The following is an 18092-nucleotide window of genomic DNA, read 5'->3' as shown; positions in this document are numbered from 1 at the left end:
GGTCTAAGTGATATCCAGTGTCAAGGATTAGACGATAAGTCCTGACAGCTTCCATTGAAATTTTCTCTTTATTGCCCATGAAGACAAACTTCTCATTTGGGTTTATGGTTCGAGTTGAAAAAAATCCCTACATCACATTAGAGACATGAATCGTACATCTAGAATCCATCCACCAAGCATTATGGGGAACTTCAATTAAGTTTGATTCAAAACACATGTGAACATTATGCTCATCTTTCTTTTCGAACCAAGCTCTACGCTTTATGCAGTCCTTCTGGAAATGTCCAGAATTTCTACAAAAATGACATTTGCCATTTTTCTTCTGGATTTTGGTTGAGGACTCGTCAATCTTTAATGGTTCTTTACCCTTTCCATGTTTTTTTGAAACTTTCTCTCAAACTCCTTAATTCTTCGCATAATGAACATCCGAGATAATTTTCATCCACTTCCATTCTTAGAGACTTAAGTCTTGCTACAATATTTGTCATCTCGATCACGTGCTCGTGCATAGTACGTGAACTATCAAACTTCATGGTGGTCAACGTACTCATCAATGTCCCAGTAAGGGACTTATCAACAGTTTGGGAGCGCTCTTCCACACATTTCTTAAACTCTTTCACATTATCAATTTTGGGAAGAGCGACCTTAGTGTTGCTTGTTATGCTCATTCGCATAAACATTTACATAAAATCTAGTCAAGGAAATTCAACCCATTGAAGACTAGAACAAACATATAAAGATACCAGAACAAAGACTTCAATTATCACATGCCTAACATCAATGCTTTGAGTCATAAAACTAAATTAAATACAGATTCAGACATAAATAACCATTATATGCATACTAAAGTTCTCCTTTTGGAGATCCACTAATATACAAACATAGACATAATGACGCCGATCATATTATATAACATTCATATTATATAACATTCATATTATATAACATTATTGATAATTAAAATATGCATCAACTAGAATCACCTACTACCTTTGGGTATATAAATAAAACTAGTGACACATACAAAATTATCTACCATCATGCTTATTAATTATAAAAACAACTAATCAACCTTTGGGCGATCTTGAAATGCCTTATAATAATGAACTTCAATTAACCCATAAATCAATTATTCATAATTTAGCATCCATACTACAGGTAATTAAAATAAAATCATTAATAAAACTAGTATTGGTAATTAAAATATGCATCAACTAGAATCACCTACTACCTTTGGGTATATAAATAAAACTAGTGACACATACAAAATTATCTACCATCATGCTCATTAATTATAAAAACAGCTAATCAACCTTTGGGCGACCCTGAAATACCTTATAATAATGAACTTCAATTAACCCAATCAATTATTCATAATTTAGCATCCATACTACAGGTAATTGAAATAAAATCATTAATAATTTGAAATCAAACAAACTTTAAAATTTTGGCCACTTTGGTGACTAACAAAATTTATCATACTTGATCTCATATAAATAAATATACATTTAATTGCTATCAATCATACATAACAAAACATACACATTATTGTAAATTAAAAATACATTATTCATATAATAAAAATATTAAAATATTAACGTTAATTGGTGACCCAATTCAATAATATCACCGTACTTGATCCATGAAAAACAAACAATTAATCCAACAATAGTTGATTCATGGAATTTGCAATTCAAACATTCAATTTCTTTAATTCAAGAAATTCTCATAATAATTCAAGCCTTTTTATTTTGCAATTAAAGCATAGCGGAAACAAACATTACAATTGCACATTAAATATTGGTTTGATCCATCATTAAACTCACAAAGGACACGTAACCAACAAATTTCATCATCATGCCATTGAATTCAATTAAAGCATAAAAGATAAACAACATTAAAGAAACATAATAGTGCAATTCTTCAATTAACAATATATCCCTACAACTTATAATTAGGATTCATACAATTGGTAAAAAATATAAATTTCAAAATCTCTAAATCCATAATTAGGGTTTATCTTAATTTAAAAAAAACCCTAAAATCATAATTAGAGTTTATAATATCATAAAATCCCTAAATCATAATTAGGGTTTATTATAGCATAAAATTCCTAAATTCATAATCAGGATTAATACTTTAATCAAATCCCTAAATTCATAATTAGGGATTATAATAATTTCAGGAGAACACAATTTGAATAAAACATCATAATTGGAGAATCATAAATCTAATAACACTAAGCTCTCATACCACATGTAAAATATTTTGTAGTTTCCATGCAATAATACTTCATTATAGAGAACTACTATAGGATCTTAAGATTCATGATTCTCACATGTTATAATCACAGTTTCATACTCAAATCATAATAGGATACTAACCTTGATCCTTGATTAATGAGGGATCAAATAATAATATGTTCTTCAACCTCTATTCTTCTGCCTCTTTTTCTCAATCTATCTCTCTATCTCTTTGTCCTCGTTACTCCTCTCACACTCTGTTTCTTGATGGCTTATTGTGAGAGAACCTTATGACCAAAGACAGAACCCTAATATCCTTTTATAAGCCAACGTCCATCGAGTTGGGCTGAACTTTATTTTATTTTATTATGACTTCCCATAATAACCAATAGGTCCTTATATTTTATTAAATCGCAATTGGGCCATCATAATATTTTAAATGAGTCACATAATAGAATTAATTCGTCAATTAATTCTAACACAAAAAACAAAAATGGTCCGATAGCGGGTGAATATATGTCCAAAAAACAAAAATTTCATTAGAATAGATTTTATTTAAATAATTGTTTTGATACCATGTTAAGAAGTGAACTTTAAGTCTAACTCAATCCCACAAAACTGACTTATAAAATGAGATTTGCATCACTTATATATAATGATTATGATGTGAGACTTCTGTAACTCATTGGCATATGACCTGACCTGAGCATGATGACTTTCCTCGCTCATGATCTTCTAATGAAGGTGGAGCCATTATAGCCAACAAATCCTGAGAAGTACCTTCTTGCTCCAAACACTCAGCCATAGGCTGGGTGTAAGGGAAGACGAAAGGGATAGAATTATTATTTCATCAAGGCTGTAGAGGTGCAGAGGAAAAAAAAAAATGGGTACATGAATTATATAAAAAAGAGCTGCTGTAGAGTTAAAAGTTTTAACATGAGTTTTATACAAAAAAAGTATTCGCTCCCTTAGATTATAAAAAATTATAAACAAAAAACTTAAATATAAAAATAAAGTTTTTTAATAAATAAAAACGAATGATTTGATTTTGAAAAAATGCATTCAAGTGTATCGAGTTTTTTTTTTTTAAATGATGTCGATACCTTTTCTAGTTGCAAAATAGATATTCACAACTGTTATTAATAAAATAACATTCGTATTTCTTATTTTATTCATATTCATATTTATATTATATTTATATTTATATTTATATTTAAACTTATCTTTATATTTATATTTATATTGAAATTATATGGGAGCTTCTTCAATACTTACTTTTCCAATCTTCCCTTAATACTTTTTTACAATTCAATACGAACAAAATGAATAGTAACACATTGGAGAGGCTGAGTTTGATAATTGATTATCAAACAACGTCGTAAAAAAAATTGTCATGGTAGTTGAAATAACTATAAAAAGAAAATCAGGAAATAATGTCTCAAAATAGATATCTCTTGAGCCAAAAAGTGGTGTAACCAAATCCAAACACAACAAGGCTAAGGTTTACCAAATTGAAGTTGATTTTTTTTTTTTTTGGGAAGAAGAAATTGAATCTCATTGGCAATATCTAGTTCATTCATCATCCAAAAGACTTAGTAGGTTACGCTTTAGAAGGAACAACTTTTAGTTACATGAGGTTTCTACAAAAGCAATCTCTACAATTGCATATAGGATATGGAAAATATGTAAACTAGATATCAAACACACAACTTATTTACACTGTATTTTGCTTCAATAAAGGATTATAATCAGGGTTAAATATGTTTTTGGTCCCTTAAGTTTTAGTGAAATTTAGAATAATCTCTCTTTAAAACTTTCGACCAATTTAGTCCTTCATCTTAGAAAATACGTGAATTTAGTCATTTTAACCAAATTTTATTAAGTTAGTTGACGTTTCAAACACATTTCATTATAGTATTTGAATTGTTTACACCATTTAACATATTTTCGCTTTAATGTTAACTCAAATATTATCCTAAAATGCATTTAAAATATCAAATAAACTTAAAAAAATTTAGTAAGAAAGACTAAATCCATGCATTTTTAAAGATGGAGGACTAAATTGGTATAAAATTTCAAAGAGGGACTAATTCCAAAAAATTGAGAGACCTAAAATGCATTTAAAATATCAAATAAACTTAAAAAAATTTAGTAAGAAAGACTAAATCCATGCATTTTTAAAGATGAAGGACTAAATTGGTATAAAATTTTAAAGAGGGACTAATTCCAAAAAATTGAGAGAACAAAAACATATTTAACCCTTATAATTAACATGCTTGATATAGCCACTAGATAAACTCATCAATGATATTCAATCATTTATCAAATAGAAACAAACAAAACTCAAGTTCAAGCATTCAAACAATTTTTAGCCTATCACAATTCCTACATGAAAACCAAAATTTAGTTACCAATTCACGTTCACATCCATGTCTTCTATCCTACAATTATATCAATATCATAAATATCATAAATAGCTTCCCTTACCTAAAATCTTTATCTTCAAAGCAATTTCCAACACTCCAAACAATAAATTACTCCAAAATCTAGAGGAAACTAGAAAAAGGTATCCAAATATAACAAAATTTTAGTATAAGCTTAATTTTACATTGTTGTTTTTTATTTATTTAGATACAAAAACGATGCCATTTATAGACTATATTTTAGTATTAATTTGTAATCTCTGCTTTTAATTCTGCATTTAAGTTTCACTACATTTTAATTCCAGTCGATACAGATCTTTCAATCTTTTTTCACAAATTTTCAGATTTCAATGTTCAATTCAGTAATTTAGTTTTGGTTCTTAGATTTTACATTTTATCATTTCTAATTTTATTATTTTTTGCTCTACAAAATTCAAACCCTCAATTCTTAATTTGTTGAGAAAGAAATCACTCGATAACTTCAATTATAATGTATTTTAGGTTAACTTCTATATTATACTTCTAAATTGTGATACCTGTAGTATCATAGGTTTGTTGCTACTGTTTTAAATTCAAATATAAATTGTGAGCAATTTCCAATGGATAAGTGAGAGTATAAATTTTTTAGCTATACTTATTCTTCGTAAATAATACTTGGACTATCATTTCTTGACATCCAATAATTTTTTATTATCCATTTCTCTTTACAAATAAAAATATTATCTTTAAAAGTAGATTGTTAAATAGTTGATATAGTATAAAAATATGATTTCTCAATACTAAAACATTAATGATATTGACTCTTCTACAATACTTAATTTTCCAAATTGGGACTAAAAACCCTTTTTATACTAACTTTTTCTTCTTAAATTTTAGAACTACTTCGATACCAAGCATAATTATAGAGGCAAATATCTTAGATAATTCAATGCATTCAACAAACATAGTTTGTATACGAGATTTTGCTGTGGAGTTTTCATATCTTTGCAAGCTTATTCATAAAGACAGTTTCAGAGTTCAAGAGAGTTGGTTAAGTGTTTGATCTATCAATGACCAACACAAGAACCTCTTTGCTTGCTTGTCATAAATGAAACTAGATCTTCTTCCCCTTACGCATCTGGCAAAAACAGAGTGAAATCACGAACAAGATCATGGTGACCCTCAAAAAGTTTTTCAACCTGGGAAAGTCCAACAAACATATGATTATTAAGTGAATGACAAAGAAAAGGAAAAACATAATAATAATTTGTTGACACAAATAGGTAGACAACACTTGCCTTATGGAATATTTCACTAGCAGACATGTCATTTTTGTCCCTATTGGTTAATATCCTTACAAATCTCTTGTAGATTCTATCTGTGTTTTGAAATCGATCCTGCATGAAAAGAAACCAATTAATTGAAGTTGTTCAATTAATTACATTGGCACAACAAAGAATATATAATAAATACATCAAACCTAGAATTTTATCGTGCCCTAGCAAAATCAACCGGTGTCCTAAATTTAACAAAATTTTGACCTTAATCTTCTGCACATATTTGATAGCATCTTTCAACTGAACTGTGTCCTTAGGTGGAAGAAGGATTTCATATCCCTTTGGCAAAAACTTGTTGAATCCCGAAATGAGATCATCGTGGTCTTTAAGAATCTCCTCCACTTTTTCTACTACAGTGCCAACATCCATTCTACAAATGAATAAGATGTAAAAAAAATCAATATATTTTAAAATTTTGGACTTTGAGACGTTGGCATAAACTATGAATTTATAGAAGATAGAAGAGTTCAACTTGGTCCAACCTATGTTGTCTATAATCGGTCATGACATTCAAAAACTCCTCGAACGTTTCCTTCTTGTCTTTAAATTTCTTTTGCACTTTTTTTATGTATTCCACGGCTTCCAGTTTTGTCATATTTTTCCCACCTTGACTCATTATTTGGTATTGAAACACTACCTGAGCATCACAACCAAGAACAAGCCAATTCAAACAATCATGAGAAACTCATATATATATATATATATATATATATATATATATATATATATATATATATATATATATGTAATCATGGCCAATTATTTTCACCAACAACTGTAAGAATTTATTAGCTGAGATGAAGATGCAATAAGTGTTTTGTGCGGTACATGCATTGAGAAAAATTAAACACAACTAATCTATGAAACAAACTTAAAACAACAAAACTAGATGAACTAACATTCTAATATCATAACATACAAATGAGATCTTGATAAGAATATCAGGAGATGTTTATTTTATCAGTGAAGAGTTTTGGTATTTAGGATTCAAACTAAATTTATGAAGAAAATTTAAAGATCTTCGTTTTTAAAGTGTAATTAGGGGGTGGCAAAACAATTATGTGGCTATCTTTGTCATAATGTGTACCAGACTTACCTCTGAATTTGGATTTTTTACTGGATTTTTAGGTGCTGTTCTTTTACTGTGTCTCTATAATATACTAATTACCATTAATTTTGACGTTTTAAAATATATTAAAAGGATATTTAAAATGCCAACACAATGTATTCTTAATGTTCAGCAGAAAAGAGCACAAAAAAATCAGTAAAGAATCTGGACTCCTTACCTCTTCCTCATATGCTGAATCACTATCTTTAGATATTCTATAGTTAATTATGTTGTAATAATTCATCTACTTCTTATACTATTTTTTTTAGTTATAGTAATTGCTAGACATGAAGAACCATTCTCCTTAAATTATTAGATTGGGGGCGTTTTAAGGAGATGTCTAAGGACATCTTAGGACTTTACTTTCAAAGAACATCACTTTCTACTCATCGTGATTTAGACTAGGCCATAACTTGTCATTTAACTCATTGGAATAACAAATTACTTGATCAATCTTTGTAAAGTCTTCATGAAACAATATTATCTTTAAGTCAATTTCACGAGAATACCCTATAATAATGTATATTCAAAGAACAAATTCCTAATTTGTTCATTGTTGGAACTACATCCCTTGGATAATACTTAATTGGAGTCGAGATCCTCTACTAGTTTTTTTGGTGTTGTTTTCTGTTGAGCATTAAAAATACACTGTGTTGGTATTTTAAATATCTTTCTAATAAATTTTAAAATGTCAAAATTAGTGATAATCAATGTATTATGAAGGCACAGTAGAGGAACAACACAAAAAACCCAGCAGAAAATTCAAATTCTACTTAATTATGACAAATTATGAGCTATATTCATAAAAGAGGATCCTAGTCTCCAATCAAAAACATTTCTTAAAAATCTATCATGTGTATATGTCATGTTCACATACACAAGCACCTTATAAGTTTAATTAATTGTGTATAGGAGATTAGTTTCCTTCGTTGACGTCCATTTGTCCCTTTATCTATAATCAAATAAATACTTCTTAATTTACTTTAATCAAGCAAATATTTTCCTGGTTAAAATAGGGGTTTTCTCCATTCTCATTTCTCTTGTATGTACTTCATATGAAAATAAGTCCCTTTTAATCAAGGGTCTCAACAAAAGAATTATTAAGTAGTATCCTTAAAACCCATTATATCTACCTAAGTATTTTATATATGTGTACCTTCAAACACCAAATTCCACTTCCCTCCCATATTTACTCTTTAATTAATTAAATAAACCACAACAATTTTGTTCTCTCTTCGTTCACCACCACCATTTTTCCAAAATAGTGCTAAATTAAACAACCTTATATTAAGTTTACACACTTACTCCTAAGCTTCCCATTCCCACAAAAAATAAAATAAAATAAAATTAAGATTCAAGTAAAGAGATCATACCTTTCAGAGCCTATGGAAGAAGGAAAGCAAGAAGAAGAGAAGGAACAACTATATTAGACAAGTATAATAATGGTTTCTAGAATTCAATTTGATAAGAAATATATTTGAGTTATAAAAACTAAAACATTAATCAGGATATTAAAAGTTTCATTAAAAAAAAATAAAGTATTTAATTAATGCATGAATATTTAACAAAAAGTTAATAAATACTTTGCCTTAAAAATATTAATGCATTAATAAATGTTGTCAAGAAAAAATAGTTTTTCTTTCGAAAAATTGTGCCACTCATTAATGATATATTATTATTAGTAATTTTAAAATTTATTTGGCAATTTTCAAACACTTACATAATTTTTCATATTTAATGACTTCAAAAGATTTACATGAAAATTCCTTGAAAAAACTTTTACAAATTCTTATAAGGAAAATCCACACAAAACTCCCATAAAAGAATTATAGTATTACATTTTTTAAGGTTAATAATGTTTTCGTCTATGTATTTTTATGAAAAATTGGAATTAAAGTTCATATAAAAAGCATCCTTATACTTTTAAAATACGTGGAATACGAAAGTTCATATAAAAATCATCCTTATACTTTTAAAATGCGTGGAATACATCCTCGATTTTAGATGGTGTTAAGTTTTCTATGACTTGTGTAATGAAGAAAATGACGTGAAAATATTTAAGTAGACACATGTTGGTAATCAATTACACTGTGTTGTTAATCGATTACCAATTCAAAATTTACATTACGCCTATCGCAATTCCACTCTTCTCTCTGACGTCTTCATCGTCTTTCTCTACTCCTTCATCATTCTCGGGAACCTTAGCAAAAAAGAAACCTTAAACTTAAGAAGACTGAGAATGGCGAGGGAACAAAGAAGGACATGTTAGTAATTTTGGATCATGTATATATATGACACATAATTAAATGTGTTAGGGTCATTATTTATTAAGCCAAATAATAAAGTGATCTGACTAAATTAAAGTTTTTGGCTAAAGGCATATGTCATGAAAATAAATATTGTGTAGAGACCATAAAGTAATTTCTAATTTGATGAGGGGCCAAATTAGAAATACTAAAACTTAAGTAATTAACAGTTTAAAATGGTCGTGGTCACCTTCTGAGAGTACATAGAGACATAACGTTCTTTTCAAGTTCCTGTTCCTTTCTCTCTATCCCCATCAAGTAGGGATGGCAACGGAGCGGGGCGGGGACGGGTTTCACTATTCCATACCCATCCCCGCATAAAAAATTCATCCTCATCCCCATACCCAAACCCAACGGTATCAAACTTTTTTCCCATCCCCATCCCCACCGGGTAACGGGTATAATCTCGTACCCATACCCGTACCCGTGTTCTAACTACTTCAATATTAATTTTTATAAAAGAAAAAAAATTATGGTAAAGAAAACATAATATTATGAAATATTCAATATTAGGAAGATTTTCTTCGATGCCAAATACCTTAAAATAAATTATAATTGTTTACATTTTATATTAGAATACCAAATAAAATTTCATGTGAACCAAAACATTTATTAAATTTGCAAACTACAACATTGATGAACTTAGTTGATAAAATTAAAAAATATTTCAAAAAAAATATAAAAGGAAAACAAATATTCAAATTAAAATATATTTTAAATGTTTGTTTACTTCAATTTTTTTAAATTCTAATGAATCTCTTTTTTATACACTAATAAAAGTTATAATATATCACTTGATCAAAATGACACAAAGAACAAATAATAAACATAATAATAAAAGAAAAACAAATATTCAAATTAAAATATATTTTAAATGTTTGTTTACTTCAATTTTTTTAAATTATAATAAATCTCTTTTTTATACATTAATAAAAGTTATAATACATCACTTGATCAAAATGACACAAAGAACAAATAATAAACATAATAATAAAATTTTGACATAGATTTTGTATCTTTTGAACTTCAATATATGTTGGATAGTGACGAAAAAATATTCATAGCAATTACATTAAATTTTTATATTGTAGTAAATAAAAGTTATTTATACAATTAAAGTGAAAAAAATTACAGTATGATTAATAGTGAGTTATAAAATAACAAATAATTAGATAGAATATATCGAAATATTATTCTACATGATGAAAAAAAACAATAAATAAAATTATTAAAAAACTAACAAATGTGTGTTTTAGAAATAATTTGAGAGACTATCGAAAGAAATCGCACAAAGGAAATCAAATGTATAATTAAGGTATGATAAAATGAAAAATACCTTAGAGAACTAATTATTAAATTACGTTTGAAGTGGTTAAAATTAAATAGAAATATCATTAGTGACAAAAAAATTTGTCATTAAATTACAAATAAATTAGTAATTAAATTGGTCACTAAATCAAGTATCGATTGGATCATTGAATCAGTCACTAATTTAGTCATTGATTCAGACAATAAATCAACTACTACCACCAATGACGAAAAATAATGACTGATATGGGTTACTAACTAAATCAGTCACCATTTCATGTTTTTCTTGTAGTGAATTATCATATACTATTCCTAAATATCATTATATATATATATATATATATATATAATTTTAACCACTTCAAACATAATTTAAAGTGAAAAAATTACATTATGATTAATAATGAGTTATAAAATAAAAAATAATTAGATAGAATATATCGAAATATTATTCTACATGATAAAAATAAAAACAATAAATAAAAATATTAAAAAACTAACAAATGTGTGTTTTAGAAATAATTTGAGAGACTATCGAAAAAAATCACACAAAGGAAATCAAATGTATAACTAAGGTATGATAAGACGAAAAATATCTTAGAGAACTAAGAAAACTTTTCAAGTATCAACATATATACTTAATGGTTGAAAAATAACGAAAATTATTTTAATGAAACAAAAGAGTTCTTCAAATTAAATAAAAATTAATAATAATAATAAGTAAAGAATTTTTTTTATATTACCTTAAATTGAGAGTATAAACATTCTCATGTGAAAGGAAAATTTATAATAAATAAAAATATTAAAAAATAATATAAATATTCAAATGTGAGGCATAATATTTTTTTTTTATTAACATACATCATTTTAACATAATTACATAAATGTTATGATAAGATAAAAAATATATTGGAGATAAGAATGAGTTTCATAACAAATGAAATAATTAAAAGAAAAAAAAAATAGAAAAAAAAAATATATATATATATATATAGGAGTTACTTGATTAATTATGAATATTTTAATAATTTAAACGAGAATGGAGATATGGCGGGGACGGGTATTATGGCGGGTATATGTACATCCCCATACCCATCCCCATACCCAACTGAAAAAGTCGGGGATTCCCCATACCCATACCCATACCTAGTCAATGCGGGGATTTCCCGTCAAAACGGGGACGGGTTCGGACAATACCCACGGGGACGGGTTTATTTGCCATCTCTACCATCAAGAGAGAAAATCAAAGGGAAATAAATGTGCTCTACAAGAGGAATAACTTATTAAGCTCACATAATAAAATAAAAAGTAAATCATTATAAATATATTCAAATAATGGTTTAACCCATCCCAAGACACCCAATGCACCATTAATATCAAGTCTTTGGACAGTAATATTAACTGCTAGGGGTATCTTGTTGTAATGATCAAACATTGATAATAAATCACGTCCAACAACAAACCAATATTTGGATTAATTTATCATCGACAGAGCAAATCCTTATAATTATCACATGTTTATCATCACAAGTGTGTATGCAATCCGGCCAAATATTAATCTTCCTTTGGGCCGATCAATACCTGCATGAACATACATAAACACCAACATTTAACATTTTTCATGACTCATCTACTCAAGAGAGGTTACTTTGGTGACTTCTTGATTCAATTAACTAATTTAAAATGTTAAACAAAACCAGAATTTGATTATTTATTTATTCCAAAACTAAATATATTTATTTTATATATTAAACAAAAAAATATATAAAATAAATAAAATTATATTTTATTAGGGTTTCATTTGGCTTCGAGATGAATCTTGTTGATGATTGTGTGTATCACAAGTTTAAGGGGAGCAAATTTATTTTCCTGATCTTGTATGTTGATGACATTCTGCTTGCCACTAATGATATAGGCATATTGTACGAAACCAAGAAATTTTTGTCAAAGAATTTTGAAATGAAAGATCTTGGTGACGCCTCCTTTGTATTAGGAATTCAGATACACCGTGATCGATCTCGAGGTATTCTAGGATTATCACAAAGGAGCTATATCGATAAAATTCTTAAAAGGTTTAGCATGCATGAATGTAAATCCGGGGATACTCTAGTTGCTAAGGGAGACAAGTTCAATCTCAATCAGTGCCCAAAGGGGAATTTGGAAATTGAGGAAATGTAGAAGATTCCTTATGCGTCAACTGTAGGGGGTTGATGTATGCCCAAGTATGTACGCGTCCAGACATAGTATACATAGTTGGGGTTTTAGGCAGATACTTAAGCAATCTAGGAATGGACCATTGGAAAGCAACAAAGAGGGTCATGAGATATTTAAAGAGAACAAAAGGTTATATGCTCACATACAGGAGGTCAGACCAGTTGGAGATCATTGGGTTTTCTGACTCGAATTTTGCAGGATGTCAAGATAGCTTGAAATCTATTTCAGGTTACATTTTTATGTTGGCAGGTGGTGCGGTTTCTTGGCGCAGTGTCAAGCAAACCCTTACAGCTTCATCCACCATGGCAGCAAAATTTGTAGCATGCTGTGAGGCATCTAATCACGAAATATGGCTGAGAAATTTTGTCACAAGCTGAAAATTATGGAAGGCATTGAAAGACCACTTAAGTTATATTGTGACAACAAATCAGCTGTATTGTATTCCAACAAAAATAGGAGCTCGACTAAGTCAAAGCACATCGACATTAAGTTCCTAGTTGTTAAAGAAAGAGTACAGAGTGGAAAGATTTCCATAGAACATTTAGGGACAAACTCCATGATTGTAGATCCTCTAACCAAAGGACTTCCACCCAAGGTCTTTCATGAATATGTTGCTCAGATGGGTGTTTTACAGTTTGAGGAATCTGAGGTTTAGTAGGAGATAGTCATTTTCATATGTTTTATGTTCTATGTTTAATTTCTTGTATGCATACATTAAACTTTAAGACATATTTGGTTATTTATATATATGTGGTTTTAATTATTACACTTTGTAATTAAGATTATTATATCGATCTCATTAAGTTAAAGTTTGGGCCAGTTGAAAATAGATGTGTGTGTACAGATCACCTTCACATAATTTTTCATGCTACACATTTCATGATAAATCCATGTCATTTGGCTCTGTCAGGATTAGTGATCATTGTTGGTTTTAGTTGTGATTGTTGCAATGAAAAATTGGTTTGGTTCTACATGCTAATATAATCAATGGACGAGACTTTTGGAGTATGCTCAAGTAATATAATGGCAATTTTGAGCTCATAAAGTCTAACACATTTATAAAGTTGTAAGGACATATATATATATATATATATATATATATATATATATATATATATATATATATATATTTGTGACCAGTGGGAGATTGTTAGTAATTTTGGGTCATGCATATATATGACACATAATTAAATGTGTTAGGGCCATTATTTATTAAGTCAAATAATAAAGTGATCTAACTAAATTAAAGTTTTTGGCTAAAGACATATGTCATGAAAATAAATATTGTATAGAGACCATAAAGTAATTTCTAATTTGATGAGGGGTCAAATTAGAAATACTAAAACTTAAGTAATTAACAGTTTAAAATGGTCGTGGTCACCTTCTGAGAGTAGATAGAGACATAACGTTCTTTTCAAGTTCCTGTTCCTTTCTCTTTATCCCCATCAAGAGAGAAAACCAAAGGTAAGTAAAGGTGCTCTACAGAAGGAAGATCACTGGATCAGTAGTGCTCTAAAGAAGGAAACATCATCGTTATGGCTAATTCGGGTATGCTTCCGTTTACTTTTTTACAGCATATTTATGAGTATGGGATATTGTTTATGATTGATTGTTAGAATCACTATTAGGATCATATTCTCCATAGGCTAATAGGACAATGAAGACATGAAAGAGAAGAGAGAGGAGAGTGGAATTGCGATAACAATAACGTAAATTTTGACCTGGTAATTGATTAACAATAGAGTGTAATCGATTATCTATATGTGTCAACTTAAATATGTCCACGTCATTTTCTCAGTTACACATGTCATAAAAAACTTAACATCGTTTAAAACAGAGAATGTATTCCATACATTTAAAAATTATAGGATGCTTTTTATATGAATTTTCAAAAGAGAAATGAATTCTAATTTCGAATTCTAATTTCGCTGAAAATACGTAACAAAAAATATATTTAACCCAATTTTAAATAAACATTATAAATTTATAAACATAAATAGGTATTTATTACTGAGAAAATGAGAATGTTTTGATTTTATATTGTATAAAAAATTGTATTTCATTTAAACTATTTAAAATTATTATTTTTAGTTTTATAAAATGGGTAAATTTTGGTTTTGGTAGTTATAAATTATTTTTCTCCAGTTTTAATTCTTAAAAATATGGAATCTCTAGTTTCATAGGTAAATTCAAAATCAGAAATTATTTATGGAATTAATTCATCTAATAATCACGCCAACATAAATGTAAGTTGAGATTCATTATTTGAACTTATTGGTAGAACTAAAAAATATATTATTGGCTTAAATATTAATATTAATTTGGTCTCTAATTTTTGTTAAAATTTTCAATTTAGTCCTAATATTTTTTTTTTCAATTTGGACACAATTTTCGTCAATTTTGTTCAATTTGGTGTTTTTTGATAATAACATTTAAATAATTATCGTAGTTTTTTTTTTAAATTTTTATAATTTAAAAAACTTCTAAGTACTAAGTCAGCATCATGTCACGTGTTAGAGGGTCACTGTCACGTGTCATGTACAATGTTTTATATTCAATTGGGTTTCTATATTCAGTATTTTTGTTCAATTTGGTATCATTTTTTTTAAATTGAGCAATTTTGTCTCTCTCAACATTGAGACCAAATTTAGTTCTTATATAAATGTTATAGTCATGCTTTTATTAAAATTCACATATTTGTAAGTATTTCTTTCAAGATTTGCTGAGAAAAATGTTTTGTGCTAAATATTTTGCAAAAAAAAATGGTAGCAATTCCTCGGAAATTATTATTCATAACAAAATTTGTAAGTATTACTTTAAAAAAAGTTTTCAAAAAAAGAAAATGGACAAGAAATTCATGAAAAAAGTTATAGTGCTTTCATTGAGAGTTGAACTCAAGACCTCCCACTTACTAAATGGGTGCTCTAACCAACTGAGCTATGAAAGCAACCCATAATTCAAGAAAAAGTTTTCAAAAAAAGAAAATGGACAAGAAATTCATGAAAAAAGTTTTTGTGCTTTCATTGCTCTAACCAACTAAGTTATGAAAGCAACCCATAACATTTATGTCTATATTCAGAACAAACACTCTAAACAACTATGTTACAAAAAACATAGAAACACATTTTACTTACTAAAATGATGATTTTGATTATGACCATAAATATGTCATTTGATATTGTTATTTTCTTTGCTAAACCGGATGAAAGCATTGATCACTTCATTGGTGATGAGAGTGTTAAGATTTTTTTTTCTTTTTATAAAATGTTAGAAGAAGTCTCTACATGATAAATTTTTTAATTTCTTTTTATTATAATTTAATTTAAGGTAAATTTTTTATGGTATTTTTACTATATTGATTTAAAATATGCATGTCTAACTTTGGTATTATGCAGTGGCGGAGCCACGGAGGAGCGGGCGGGGGCCACGGCCCCCCCAACTTTTTTTATTTTTTTAAAAAGTTTTATGTATTTAAAATTTTTTAAATTATATATTTTTAAATGTTTTAAATTATGTGTATCATTTTAAATTAGATAGTAATATACCGAAAATTAATAAAAAACAAATTAGGTATTTTTTTATTTTTTTATAAAGTACATCATTTAATTTTAATAAATAGTACAATATAAAATTAAATATAATAAAAAAAACTATTAAGATAATTTTTATTTCTTTTCATATTGTTTTTTGTGTTTTTTCACGTGTTATACTCATTTCTTACTCTTACCTGATTTCTTTTATTACTGAAAAAAAAAGGTTAAACAGAAACTCATCATTTTTGTCCTCATCTTTTTCATATATTCTCTTATTCTTAAAGGAAAAAAATTTTCTGTTGTCTCACTTGGTAGTGCAATACTTGTTTAATATTTAGCCCTATTTTTTTTTATCTCATTACCCTTTTGTATATTATTTTTTATGAAAAGAGAAGAGCAAATAATATATTATGTGATTTTTTATAAAGGATGTTTCAAGTGTAACTTGATTATCATAGTTATTTTTAGTAATTATGTCTCTCAATTTTTGATTAAATTATAATAAATTATTTTTTTAGTCTTAAACTTGTTTTATAGATAAAAAAAATTAAAGAATAAATTTATTTTTTAAAATTGATAAAAAAGAAGTGAAGATGAGAACAAAAGCTTGTGATGACTTTTGAATTGATATGTGCATATTAGTAAAATGAAAAATCAATATTTTGCAGATAATATTGTTATTTACATTGAAAAAAAATAGCTAAAAAATGTAGTTATGATTCAATTATTTGATAAGTTCAAGAATACGAAAAAACAAATGACAATATTATTTAGATATATGTATTTTCTGTTATAATTATAGCTATATTAAATTATGTATTACTTTTTCCTGAATTAGTGACAAAAATCTTAAATATATAAATTGAGTATATTATTTTGGCTCCCCTAGAAATTTTGGCCAAGATCCGCCACTAGTATTATGTATGGGTATAAAAATCATTTTTTCTTTTGTATTATAGAATGTATATGTGAACCGAGTGTATGATGAACATTTATTATTATATAGATCTTACATAGTAATTATTATAGAAGAGTGAATGAAGATATTCAAATACTAATATTATACATTATACATATATTAGAGATGAATATATTTTATGTTAACAATATATTAAAAGTACATATTATGTGTAAGAATGTGAGATATGGATTTTCTTATACTATACAAATATAAAGTTTCAAATAATTTTGGATATGAAATTTTATACTTAGTTTTATTTGATATGACTTGTGAAGTTGTTTAATTTTGGTGGTACCTACAACGAGTTAAGGTTATTAAAATTTTAATTATATGTGTGAAAATTTGATATGCAGTAGTGTTGTATAGACTAATTGTTAGAATATATGATAAATATATTCTATATTTGTGTATATCTCATCTTTTGTAACGTAGTCTTTATGGTGCATATTTCTGTACAGATTTTTCGCTAAATGCATATTCTCCGCTAATTAGTGTCCTTTTTTCTAGGCTAAGTACAATTTACAAGAGCATAATTAGCCTAGAAATAAGGAAACTAATTAGCGGAGAATCTGCACTTAGTGGAGAATCTGTACATAAATATGCACCATAAAGACTATGTTACAGAAGATGAGATATACACAAATATAGAATATATGTATCATATATTCTAACACACCCCC

The 18092-nt window shown here is 27.5% G+C and overlaps 2 protein-coding genes and 1 non-coding gene across 3 annotated transcripts; 1 reads left to right on the top strand and 2 right to left on the bottom strand.

Annotated features, from left to right (window-relative positions):
• Window positions 1-5639: 5639 nt before the first annotated feature.
• On the bottom strand, window positions 5640-6610 carry LOC114175390 (paired amphipathic helix protein Sin3-like 4). The gene is made up of 4 exons (XM_028060161.2): window positions 6465-6610; window positions 6187-6352; window positions 5944-6042; window positions 5640-5844 (listed from the first exon to the last, which is right to left on the bottom strand). Exons 1-4 carry the CDS (start codon window positions 6596-6598, stop codon window positions 5776-5778), a joined length of 468 nt encoding a protein of 155 aa, XP_027915962.1. The 5' UTR covers window positions 6599-6610; the 3' UTR covers window positions 5640-5775.
• A 5906-nt stretch (window positions 6611-12516) lies between these two features.
• Window positions 12517-12882, top strand: LOC146887847 (retrovirus-related Pol polyprotein from transposon TNT 1-94). Its single transcript, XM_085670431.1, has one exon. The coding sequence runs from the start codon at window positions 12517-12519 to the stop codon at window positions 12880-12882; it is 366 nt and encodes a 121-aa protein (XP_085526557.1).
• Window positions 12883-15791: 2909 nt separating this feature from the next.
• TRNAT-AGU (transfer RNA threonine (anticodon AGU)) lies at window positions 15792-15865 on the bottom strand. The gene has a single exon. It is a non-coding gene; the product is annotated as a tRNA-Thr (tRNA).
• Between the last annotated feature and the right edge of the window lie 2227 nt (window positions 15866-18092).

The sequence above is a fragment of the Vigna unguiculata genome, chromosome 3 (assembly GCF_037176805.1).
Source record: "Vigna unguiculata cultivar grain cowpea cultivar isolate G323 ecotype 2 chromosome 3, ASM3717680v1, whole genome shotgun sequence".
Classification (NCBI taxonomy): Eukaryota; Viridiplantae; Streptophyta; class Magnoliopsida; order Fabales; family Fabaceae; genus Vigna; species Vigna unguiculata.
This window is presented reverse-complemented; position numbering and strand designations above follow the sequence as displayed.

Coding starts and splice junctions, on each gene's coding strand:
- LOC114175390 (XM_028060161.2), bottom strand. CDS start 6,598: ATGAGTCAAGGTGGGAAAAATATGACAAAACTGGAAGCCGTGGAATAC. Junction 6,353..6,464: donor ACCGATTATAGACAACATAG/GTTGGACCAAGT, acceptor ATTCATTTGTAG/AATGGATGTTGGCACTGTAG. Junction 6,043..6,186: donor AATATGTGCAGAAGATTAAG/GTCAAAATTTTG, acceptor CTTTTCATGCAG/GATCGATTTCAAAACACAGA.
- LOC146887847 (XM_085670431.1), top strand. CDS start 12,517: ATGAATCTTGTTGATGATTGTGTGTATCACAAGTTTAAGGGGAGCAAA.